Source organism: Mustela nigripes, chromosome 15 (genome assembly GCF_022355385.1).
Source record: "Mustela nigripes isolate SB6536 chromosome 15, MUSNIG.SB6536, whole genome shotgun sequence".
Taxonomy (NCBI): Eukaryota; Metazoa; Chordata; class Mammalia; order Carnivora; family Mustelidae; genus Mustela; species Mustela nigripes.
Window position 1 is genome coordinate 27418888 of NC_081571.1, and position 12637 is coordinate 27431524.

At 41.2% G+C, this 12637-nt stretch overlaps 1 protein-coding gene across 5 annotated transcripts in view; it reads right to left on the reverse strand.

The window, feature by feature from the left end:
* LRCH1 (leucine rich repeats and calponin homology domain containing 1) overlaps positions 1–12637 on the reverse strand; it is a 196309-nt gene that overhangs the window by 55152 nt on the left and 128520 nt on the right. For all 5 annotated transcript variants that reach the window (XR_009400036.1, XR_009400037.1, XM_059378050.1 and 2 more), the window contains exons 4-8: positions 10018–10123; positions 5752–5888; positions 4882–5009; positions 3498–3561; positions 549–654 (exon numbers count right to left, since the gene is read on the reverse strand). Coding sequence is in view for 3 of the 5 variants with exons in the window: in XM_059378050.1 (XP_059234033.1) it covers positions 549–654; positions 3498–3561; positions 4882–5009; positions 5752–5888; positions 10018–10123 (541 nt within the window). In the remaining 2 variants the exon portion in view is untranslated. The remainder of the gene's footprint in view (positions 1–548; positions 655–3497; positions 3562–4881; positions 5010–5751; positions 5889–10017; positions 10124–12637) is intronic.

Sequence of the window (12637 nt, forward strand, 5' to 3'; positions counted from 1 at the left end):
AAACAGGACTTGGAAACTTTGGAAATCTTGTGTTTCAGATGCTGGAGTCACAACTTGAAAGAAGTCTGGGCCTTTGAATCATTTGCATAGATCATTGCTTGGAGGGGAACTGCCTTTCAATCATGAACTCCCATGTACACTTGATTTGTACTGTGTTAAGCCAATCTAGTGTATCAAAGTGGAACAATCACTGGTGTTTCCTAATATATCTATATGTCAATATATGCTTTCCAAGAATGGATTTAAAGACTGTTATAAAATCTTCACAATGAGAACCACTCTACTACTTACTTACTAGCTGTGTGATCACTGCCAAGTTAAAGTCTCTGAGCCTTGGTTCCCTCACCTATAAAATGGAGACAATTAGAATATCCATCTCAGAGTTCTGAACTTTAAATGAGGTCACCTTCACAGATTAGCACAGAGCCTGGTGCGCAGGAAACGCTCAATAAACTTAAGCTAATACCATGGCCCTATTTGTGTAGATTATAAACAGAGTATTTGAAACTTAAAACAAACACTTTTCTCCCCGTCTTTCATTCTCACACCTTTAACGGGGCTAAGGCGATGGCATGAGTCCTCCTTGATGATCTGTTCTTCTTCCATGATATTCGACATTGGCACATTGAGGCTAACAGTGTCTTCATCAGAAGGCTAAAGGGAAACAATGCACGGCTTCATTCAAGGGACAAGCATTATCAATGTAGATTAAGAGAATGCTATGTGATTAAAAGAATACTGCTGATTCTCAAAAACATAATATTGAGTAAAAAAACGAGATACAAAGAACCATTCCACTTACATAAGTTCAAATCCTAGCAAAAACTAATCCGTGCTATTTGAGGACTCTAGCCACTCTTGGCTTGCATGGTGGATGCATGTGTGGGCTTTCTGGGGTGCTGGTAAAGCTCTGTTTCTTGCACTGGTGGCTGGCAATGTAGGTGTGTTCACTTTCACAAAATTCATTGAGCTAACACTCAAGTGTTTCTCTGTACATATGTTTTGAGCCAAAAATTTGTCAGGTACCTGATGGCATTGCCAACCTAAGAGCAACTATCAGAGCACTAAGAAGGACTATGTTATCCCTGATGGAACGAAGGAGTAACTAAATATACTATCACACTAGCCCGAGGACTGGTACTCTGCAACTGCACACCACCACCAATTTCCCAAAACTGCATTAAGGTTTCATGGTGCTAGTCACAAATAGCAGGCAACAATTTATTCACAGGGCAACAGTAAACTCCAGTTGATTTCCCTGTGGGAGACTGAGGGATACACAGGCCTTTGGGCTGCATCAGATATATAAAAGTGCTGAATGACCATAAGGCTTAAAAGGACATGTGTTCTGCGCAATTTTCAGAATAAAGCTTTGATTTGGTAATCAAAGTGAGTTGTCTCAGGGGTGCTTGTTTCCCACACTAGCTGATGAAGTTTATTCAGATAATCTACGATTCTGTCACGAATGAAATCTGGAGCTTCCTTTATTCTCCTACGTCTCCGTTTTCATGTTGTTATTTAGTGAGCTTTCCAAATCCCAGGGATCCTGAACCTCCACAGAACGCATTTCAGGGAATCGTGGGCTGCTCCTAATTCTTGAAGCCGTGGCTTTCAGAGTCCGGTGTTCGTTTACTTTTGGACACGTGCACAAACTGTTTGGAAACTGACACAAAACAAGTGTGCATTTCATCCACTCAACAGATATTCAGCCGCCAATTTTTTTGTTCATGTTTATCTTGACAAAAATATGTTTTAAACTTCTTGGAGACAAACACTAAATCAATCAGACAAGGGCAACAGCCAAAGAAAGGGAATGAGACGTGCTTTCTGAACGCCTCAGTGAAACAGAAGTGGGGAGCCAGAGAAACTGACCATAGATGCTAACGGATTTGCCAAAGTGAAAACAGAAAGCTATACTGGATAATTCAGGGCCCTTTTCTTTCTGAAAAACAAATTGCTTGGAGGGGTTCTCAGGTAAGGAGGCTACACCGTGAGACCAAAAAAAGGCCAAAGGGAAGATGCTGGCACTGACTCTGTTGACTAGAGCCCTTTTTATGGTCCTTCTTGCCACTCTCCTCCCATCTGAAAAGCGTAGCAAAATTCCAAAGATAATGCATCTAGTTAAAAGGGAGGGAATAAACCCTTGGCCTCCTTCTAGAATGATATTAGCATCCTACTTGTATTAAGTGAGAACAAAAGGATAATGAAGTTCTTTGTGTGATATTTTATTAACGAACTTAATTATCCTTAAAAAACAGATAAAGGATAAAGCAGAGTCTGTTTTAATTTCATAGAAAATAAGCTTAGGGTGAGTAATTTCTGAAACAATGGGACATTTCAGGGGACTTATGAGTTTTAATAAAACTAAGGGGGCTGAATTAAATACAACTTATAAAGCAATGTGTTGAGTAATTTCTCCCCCAGGGAGTCCCAGTAACCTATTCATGTGGCTTCATGAGAGCTATTTTCTTTTATTGAAATTGGCCTTCTTTTTCTGCCTATAAGCTCCTTTTGAAATGTTCTGTGTTAGAAGTTTTTTCTTAAATTTACCTTAAAATCTTTAGGGTATCCTAACTTTAATACACTGCTTTATAAAGCATTTCCTAGGACATAAATGCAAATATTAACCCTCGAAGACCTGAAGAGAAGAGAGAAAAGGCATTTTTCTTGGGAGTCACACACAGTACAAATGTGAACTCCTTAAATGGGGTAACTGACTTATTAATTACATCTTCAAAGTAGTATAATGTTTCAAAACTTAATAACCACAAAAGTCAAGAAATTTCCTCAGAAGGGAAGCCATAATACATCCATCCCCTGCCCCAGGCATTCCTTCTAGCTACCCTGCTCAAGAAACTCCATTTGATGGTATATTAGTGAAAGGTTGGGGGGAATCCAATTATAAGCGAGATAAATGAGCTATTTATAACCACTTCAGGAAGCTCTAGTGTGGGAGGCCTCTGAGCTTACAAGTAACCCAACTTTTATCCAGTTGTCTGAAAAGAGCACAATCAAAAAGTTTCAGGAAAACAAATATTGCTGTAAAAATTATGGCTACTCAAAATGGCATTTCCTGTGGGTAAACTGCTAAAATCCAATGCACATTTGACTCCTTAACATTTACGCATGCAAATAACTTTTTTCTTAAATTATTCTGTCACTTAAAAACAAATGCTTTTATAAAAATGCCTCCTGGGTACTTGAGTACCACTCTTCATCATTTCATAATATGTGTGAAATATTCAAGAACATGCTAGGTAATGTAAGGAGTGTGGTGGGAGGGGGAGGGGATAGGGACATTTACAAAATATTAAATACGCAGCAAAAGCTAAAAACAGCTCCTATTTATATAACGCTTGGAGGGATTTCAAATTGCCTTCACGAACATAATCACACATTCTCACACAGATGCATTAATGCCCTTTACCGCAGAGGGGTTTAGGAACAGGCGGATAGATCTACCTCAGAAAGGAAAAAAAGCTAATCACAAACTTTACCTCTGTGGCAGATAAACGCTTATCTCCATTATCACTTCCAACACCCGAATCTGAATCCTTCTTGCTGGGATAGGTGTCATCAGTATGGAATCCATTTAGAAAAAAATTGAAATCACAAAGTTCACAACAAGATACATTAATTTATATTCAAATAATGGCTTTTGCTATACAAATTTTATTATTACCATAAGACAACAAATCAGCCCCATATATTAAAGGAGGGCCTAATAATCAAATAGTCTTTCTAAACAGAGGACAAGATAAATTCTTTGTGTTTAGGGTTACTCTAACCAAGTAGTCTGTTCTTGAAACAGTTAAAAATTTTCTTATCTTGTGAATTATACTGTCTATAAAAGCAAAAACTGCCTAATTGCTTTTATCTTTTATAAGAGGTGTTTGCCTCTTATGTGGTTACTCTCAATAATTCTGTAAGCTTTTATCCAGTGACTAAAACAAAGTTGATGTCTATAAAACTAAAATAATGAATACATATTTTAAGTATTATATAAAGGTATCATTAGAGTAGGCTGAGATTCTAAGTCACCATGTTTTTGTTTTTTAAAGATTTTATTTATTTATTTGACAGACAAAGATCACAAGTAGGCAGAGAAGCAGGCAAAGAGAAGAGGAAGCAGGCTCCCTGCTGAGCAGAGAGCCTGAATTCGGACTGATCCCAGGACTTTGGGATCATAACCTGAGCTGAAGGCAGAGGCTTTAACCCACTGAGTCACCCAGGTGCCCCAAGTCACCATGTTTTTCAGTAGAGAGTTAAGCAAAGGTCTCTGCAATAAAGACCTCTCAAAACAATGTGTTTCTATACATGTGTCCAGTGTGGGAATTTTAATCTTTGAAAATTCAAGGCCCAAATTATGCCACAAAAGGCCAAGGGCATGTGAAAGGATTCTAACCCTTCCGTTCCAAAAAGGAAATGGCAAAAACTATGCACACTGCATTTCTAAAAGACAACTACAAAACAAAACCTGCAGTTTTTCTTAACAATGTTCTGGAGGCAGATGAAAAATTAATAATTAAAAAGACATGCCTGAGCTTGATACGGTAGTTTTACCTGGTAAGTCAAAAATACCTGTATTTATATTATAGATTACATTTATAAGGAGATATATGAGTGCATATGACATACATGCACACACAGTATTCAGGAAAGACAATTATTGATTAGAATAGGGAAAACAAGATTAGCAAGATGTCAAAAGGTTATCAACAGTAACAATTTCCTCTCTCTTATTCCAAACTGTTAAAACACTTGAGTTACAAATCTGCATTGGTTAAGGGAGGCAAAGGAATTTTTGGAGTTACCAACCTGGCATGCCTTGGCCGAAGCAAATTCTAAACGGGGGCTTTGAGTGACTGCAGTCACACTCACCTGTCTTCCACGTGCTGGTGTAAATGTGGCCTCTCCATCGTGTGGAGATAAAGGGAATCGGTTGTCTTAATCTGACATGCTTGTATACTCAGATACTTGAATATGTGCACTTTGCCCTTTGTGCAAATCTACGGAGAAATTAATAATACATATTTGTTTTCCAATGGCCAAACAAAATGTAAACACTAGTCCTGTGACTCTGTATATTTTCATTTCTGTGTTTTCATTTTAAGTAACACTTCAACAATACACACCAAATTTGAGAATTTAAATCTCCAAAATTTACATTTTAATCTCCAAAATATATAAGTATTTAGGCAATTATGTCTTCTAGATTCTACTTGGAATAGAAAGCCATCCTAACAGAAATGTGTCAAAGTCTAAACAGTGTAAAAAAGTAGAGAAGCCGAATCCCTGACAGAGTAACATTCCAATTCTGGAAGCATACGATTTGTTCGCAGTTTAACAGCTGAACTTGGAACTTCTCTCTAAATAACCGATAGTGTGTGAAATGTTTAAACCCCGTTTCTCAGCTCACGTGAAAGTGAGGAATATATTACTCCACTGATAAGCCATACACCCCATGAAGGAGTTTCCAATGCGTGTCCAAATGCTAAGCCACTCAAACTTTTAATTCTACGATTGCAGTGATCAGAACAGGGAGTCAAAGGCCGGTAAACAGACTCAATGTAGCAGAAGACACCTCCCTGTGGTCGGATTCACCCACGGTTTCATCTTTCAGAGGTTGTGATCATGTCCAAACCAATATTAATTCAGCAGAACATCCAAGGCCCAGCTCTGCTGGGAGTTGCCCACACGCTACTGAGAGTACGCCCCTCTGGGGGGGGCAGCTCTGCCGTCATCCCTCACCTGCGCTGGAGGAGACTGCAAAGGGTTGTTCTCAAGCAGTAACACTTGCAGCTGTTTCATCTCTCTAAAACAAATGGGAATCACGAGCACTTTATTGCAGGAAAAGTCAAACTTTACCAAGGGAAGATCTACTAGTTCTAAAGAACAGGGAAAAGAAAAAAAAGAAAAAAAAAAAGAAAAAGAAAAAGAACAAATTCAGAAAGCAACAAGATTATGTGGCTAAACATTCAAAAACTCATTCTCTGCTTACCAGGAAAAACATCAATTAGCATGATCAAAGCAAGTTATGTGCCAGGAATATGTGGTATGCGTATAAAATATTTTACTAAAGGGGAGGGGGAAATCTTTCATCGGGAGGGCAATAATTTTAAATTGTTGTGAGTTCTGACAAGAGCTAGAAACACTCTTGACATTTACAATATCTATTGTTTAGAAAGGCCTTTCTTCCAGCAAAACAATCACATAAGCCATACCACATAGGACATGTTTATGTTTTAACTTCAATTGTGAGCTGATGAACAATGAGCTAATCATAAAATATTCTTATCTAGTCAACGTATCTGGTTACAAGAAATATGTTCATGGTTTTTAAAATTTCACGTTAAGAACTAAATGCTATCTAATTCGGAATGTTGCTGTGGACCCTGTAATCCTGATTTGATGAGGCTCAATTCTACTGCTTTTTCACCGTCTTCTGCAACTCCACAAACAAGACAGAACATTATATTTAGCTTAAAGTCCCCACCCAAGGGCATAGTAAACACTCAGTAATTTCAAGCATTCCAACCGACATTGGCAGCTGCAAGGAACAAAGTCAAATATGTTCCATGGAGCAAAGGGGCTGAGCAACACCAGACATGTAGGGTGACACAGGGCAAAGCGCTAAGATCTGTGCGTCAAACACTTGGGTGGGTTCATGTCAGAAGGGTCCACAGCGTTTATTACAGGATGTGGGAAAGGGTGAAATACAGCGCTTTCGAAGACACAAGGAGCTCCAAAGCGGAGGACAGGCAGGCATGATATAAAGAGACCCACAGGGAGAATTCCCACAGTTCCTCCCCTCCCCCTCGTATGCCTGAGGGTTGTCACTGGACTCGCTGTGCTACTTCAGGTTCCACAAACAAAGATGCTCTTAGCAACCGGTATCTCTTCTCCTGTTCACCTGGCTCTGGGCCTCTGGGTGTGTAAGGGACTTTCCTTGTTTCATGCCTTAGTGAGTTAATTCGTATTTAAAAAATGGAGTCAAGCGGACTCAAGTGCTGGAAGAGAGGCCAAAGAGCATCCAATTTGGCAGGTCCCAAGCTCAGCTCTGTGTCAACTGACCTGAGTAGTTCACTGCCCAAACCCAGTCCCCACCCTCCGCCCCCAAGAGCAGGGCAGATGACATGTCCAGCTCCCTGCTCCTCTCGGACGCTGCCCTGATGAAGGCTCTGCGAGCGGCGGCAGGTGAAGGAGAGAGGGAGGAAGGGAACCCGGACGACAGCATGGAATCAAGAAAATCGAAGGAAAAGGGAAAGTAAGATCCCTCTCACTTCGTGGTTTGTTTCTAAAACAGGACTAAGGCTTAGAGGGATTTATATAGGAGAGGGAGATCTCCTTGCGCTAACCCTTAGTGATATTAATCCATCTCCGAGACTGTTAATTTTATTCACCAAACTTAGGTTGGCGAATTCGTGGTATGGCCGTCCATACCAAAATTTAACTGGACTCCAGATCTTTAGCAAGTCTTTGCTGCTAAAAATGAAGACCTTTATGCAAGACTGAGGGTTAGTTCCTGGCAGTCGTACCAGGAAGGGGAGGAGAGGCAACTTAAATAAGGTAAATAAAGTAAGAATGGTTTTTATAATGACTATTCTTGTTAATTGCAGTTTGGGACACAATTACCATCTTAGTTTGGGAAAACGAGAGCCTGGCAGTTTCACAACAAGAAAATGGGGTGGGGTTGGGGGTGGGGGATGGTGATGATAACTCCAGCCCAGGAATGGTGAAAAGAAACAGGGCAGGAAAAGGGAGAAGAAAAAGAAAATCCAAGGGATCTTCTGTTGCAAAGAAGGTCAATGACTGGCTCCTTTAATCTTAACTCTGTCCATTCTGGTCCTAGAAAAAACAAAATATGGTCTCCTCATTGCAGTATTTATAGTAAAACCACCACAAAATTGATATGGGTAATTAGGCCACAGACTTGTTCGCCCTTCTCAGATTGAAAGCATATGGGGAGGGGTACTCACAGAGGAAAAACAAGTAAATATGGAAAGTCTTCAAATTCACTGCCTGAAAGCACTATCAATACTCTTTTGTTAATAGAGTTCTCTAGAGTGAAGCAAAAAAGAAACTTGATATTCAGGAAGTTATGTTTTAAAAAAAGAGAGATTTTTCTAGTAAACTGAAGTTTTAGTTTTGAATATATTTTTAAAATATTAAACCTGGGAAAACACAATTATAAAAAGGATAGAAATGGTGTGACTGATCTTTTCAAGAGAAAGGAATGCTCTTAAGGTAAGAGGGTAGGGAGTGCTGAGAGCAAAGAAAAACCTCGGTTTGCAGACACAACGTTGACACGTTTCTAAATATTATAGGCATCAGTGAAATGACTCTACTACATTTTTCCTTTGAAAATGAGAGTTTGATGATCTGTAATGATTTTTCAATGATTAGCATGAGGGCTACAATTAGAGGCTAGTTTTCTTTAATGTCACAAAAGGTTTAAATGCTTACACATGTGTAGTTAGTAAGAGTGTTTCCCTTTGTGCTTGCTCAAACCAAGAAAAACCATTTCCATACAAAATGGGCTAGCCAATGACAGAATGAAAAAAACCAGTTTTCATACCAAATTATCTCAAGTAATAAATTAATACATCCTTATGCCAAAAGAGTTTCTAATTCAACTTCTTTAAAAGGCAGGTCAGTGCAGGAAAAGCGACGGATGGCAGGTAGCCACTCAAACCTCCCATCTATAAAGCACACCGCATTTTATAAAGTTCTTTCCTTTCCATGAGCTTCATCTGCTTGCCTTCAGGCCAAAGACCAAGATGCAGGAAGAGAATAATAAAAGTCAGGCAGTTCTTGACTAGCTGCCGTTCTATCACATTAACCAAATGCTTTCGTTCTTGTTTCCAAATACGTGCTTTTGCTCTGAGGTATAATTTTAAATATATATTTGAAACCCGGTATGCCTGGTGGCCTTAAATGAAACTGAAGGAAATCAATGCAATCTTTGGAAATGAGAAAACGTGTTTGGGAAAGCATTCAATATTTTATGGCTCATCAACTCATTCTGATGCAAGTCTGAACAAGAATCCCCAAAATAGGCAATTCAGATCCACCACCATCTACAAAGCTGCTAGTCAAGGTTCTGAAGGGTGCACACTTTCTGAAGAAATGCATCTTTCTCTCTGAACTCAGAGACGAAGTATCGGAGCAACGTACTGTAGAAGCCCACAGATGCAGGGAAGAGTCTGCCTGAGGTTGGCTCCAGTCTCACTGCTGAGGTTCTGGAGGATCCTTCCTTCTAGCCTTTGGGAGACTCACCAAAACTACCAGTGACATTCGTCCAAGGACCACTCAGCAGGGCTAGTACCCTCACCTGAAGCATAGGGGGTGGCTCCCAACCAGGGTGACCAGGTGTCCAAAGCCAGAAGTCCTAACAGCTGGGGCTACAAGACCAAGCACATCACCTACAGTGTTAGCTCGATGTTCCAGAACATCACACATCCATACCAAAACAATTCATGCTGCCTTGGGTTATGAGTTGAATCGTGTGTCCCCAGTTTTCCTACGTTGTTGGAGTCCTAACTCCCAGGACCTCAGAATGTGACTGTGTCTGGAGATAAGGCCTTCAAAGGAGTCATCAGGTAGGAAGATGCTGTGAGGACAGAGGGAGAAGCAAGCCATCTGTAAGCCGAGGACAGAAGCCTCAGAAGACACCTTGGTCTTAGATTCCTGCCTCCAGAATTGTGAGAAAATAAATTTCTGATGTTCAAGCCACTCAATCTGTAATACTTTGTTACGTGAGCCCGAACAAACCAACATGCACACACAGCCTTAAACAGGAGAATGATCGCATTGCCGTACTCCTTGAGGAAAATTAAAAGTTGAATATTAACTTTTTGTTAACTGCATGTGAAATTTATATATTCATATTCATACAATTAATTAATAATTAATATCATTAGGCATACACAAACATGACTAGACAAACTACCTTCTTCACATAAGTGAACAAAAAGCAATCAAAAAAAAAGCATCTCCTGGTTTATTGCTTTTTACCTTGTGGTAAAACTTCAAGGTAATTTCTTCTGACATTCAGTTCCCGTAGAGATTTCAACTGACCTATCTGCTGGGGCAAGGCCGTGATCTCGTTGCAGCTGACATCCTGCACCAAAAGCAAAGGCAGAAATGATAAACACCCTTTTCCAGGAAATCAAACATTTCATGTGAAGGCTTCTTAAGGAATTTACATATGAGGACAACTATTCAAGTACCTTTTTATCTTGGTCAGTACATCCCTGGAGAAGTAAGGCTTAGCACAGAACAGAAAAAGAAAGTGTACCATTTTGAACATCCTCTGAGCAGAAAAAAAGAGGAGAAAGGAAGGATGTGTGAAGTATTTGGGCTATTCTGAGGGCCTTGTGTCTGCTGTGCTCATGGGCTTCAACCTCATAATTCTCATGACGGACACATGAGGCAGCATTCACAGCTTAACATTTACAGTCAGAAAAACGAGGCTCACAGAGGTTACGTCAGGCATCCAAGGCAGTCAACACTTAAAACGAGTGCCCGCCTACTGTTAAGCCACCATCCCACAGTGCCTTGAAATAGAAGGTTACATATCCTACTTACCGAACACATTTTACAGTGAGAAACTGTGACTATTAATGCATCTTTTGGATGCACTATTTAGATAAAATGGAGCTCTTACTGGAAGGGTGGGAACTTGATGGACCTAAAAACCTTTAAGTACATTTTACAATCAAGACTGTGGGGCATGTGGATGTCATCTTTTTTTATACTGAAACTCTAATATCCCATTGATCGTTGATTGGAACCACCTCTCGACACAGGCAAAATGAAAGTTACGACATTTACAATCTGCTTATTCTCTCCCTCCATCCCACTCTTCCTCCTTCTCTGGAAGCTCTGCTCTGTTCTTCCCCACCTCATCCCAGCTACTCTCCAGTCCAGAGCCACACTCCCTCTCCTGGGACACTATAATGGTCTCTTTGATGGGTTCCTTACATCGGTCTGCTGCCCAGACCCATCTTTCCCAGAGCTACCAGAGTGTGCATTTCACTATGTCATTTACCAGCTCAGACATTTGCAACAGCTCCTGTGAAACCCACCAAACTCCGCGGCAGGGCCCAGCAGCCACGGTTCAGGTCTACTTCTCCAGCACCATCCGTCTGAAAGCCTTCCCTTGCATCCTCAAGCCATAGCCTTACCAATTGCTGTCACCAGCGCAATGCCCTGGTATTTCACAGTCCCAAACCTAGTCAGGCTCCTCCCTGCCTGGTGTGCCATTTCCTAATATTGTCCTCTTGTCCCACCTATATCTTCCAAGATTAATTCAAGGATCACTCCTCTCTGAGACCTCTTACCACCCCTCCACCCCCGCCAAACTAACACCCAGGCAGAATGACCACTATTTCCTCTGTGGCCCTATGCATAATCTATCACTGTATTCATATGCTCACACATTTGCCTTCTCTTATGAACCTGTGAGATCCTAGAGGGAAGATACTGGGTCTTATTCACTCCATCTTCCTGGTGCCAAGCAGAATGCCAGGTATGAAGTAATGGATCAATAAATATTGGATGAAATTTCTAAAGTCCATTTCTGTTGACACTCTCACTCTGCCTCACGGCTGGAACCCTGGGGTGCTCCAACATAAGACACTGATCCTTTGCAGGTCCTGCTTGAAAGGGAAGAATCACAGATATACTTGGGCTAGGTTTGATCCCACTGAGACTGAGTCTTTAAATTCCCCCACATCACTTCTGAACCTACCACCCACCCCCTTCACAAGGCAGCAAAGCAGTTTCACATTCACTCAGAGGAGAGCTCACCATCGACCCAATCCCAGCAACCCCTGGGCTCCATGTAAGAGCAGGACTGTGCAGGACAAAGGGGACTGCTGGCCTCTTATCCCTTCTCATCTGAAAATCCTCAGGTGACCTGCCAATCTGGAAGGTCACAAGGCTGCCAACTGAGGACTAAAACCACTCTGGCTACCGGGAAGGAAGAAGCCCTCCGCAGAGACTGAGTCTACTACACAGCTCGATCAGCCGCGGTGCTGCTCCGAGCTCCACGTCTGACCCAGGCAAGGCAGCGTGTGACAGGCTCACAGCGTTGGGTGTGCAAAGGCGTCACCCCCAGGCTGGCTGTGGATGCAGCCCTCCTAGCCCAGAAAAGTCACATGGAATTCCATGAAAAACATCCCTAGTGTTTAAAAACAAAAACCCATGAGTACATCTGCAGAGAAATAAGAGTCGGAGGAAGGAATTACAGAATTAAAAGGTCCAGAGATGTGTTCTGTCACTGAGCCTCTCATGGAGTCAGTAAATAATTCTGTGTCTCTGTATATACTTCCGTACACCAGAAGGAGAAAGTGAAATGCTACCTTTTCCCGACGATGACGGCATCTGATCAGTCACAGATACCCACAACCAAATCTTTTCAAAAGAAACCTTTATCTTTCTGTCAGCCAAGTCACAGATAAGCAAGAGGTGCCATTCTATTCTCTTTGAGAAGAGCCCTCACATAAAGGGTACACAGGTAAGTGCTAGCAATGTATGACAGTGAATCATTCTATGAACTCGCAGGCAGGCACAGTCACACTGGTGATGGCTGGCGGGAGGGAGGAGTCGTGAGGGAAGAAACAGTGGGAAT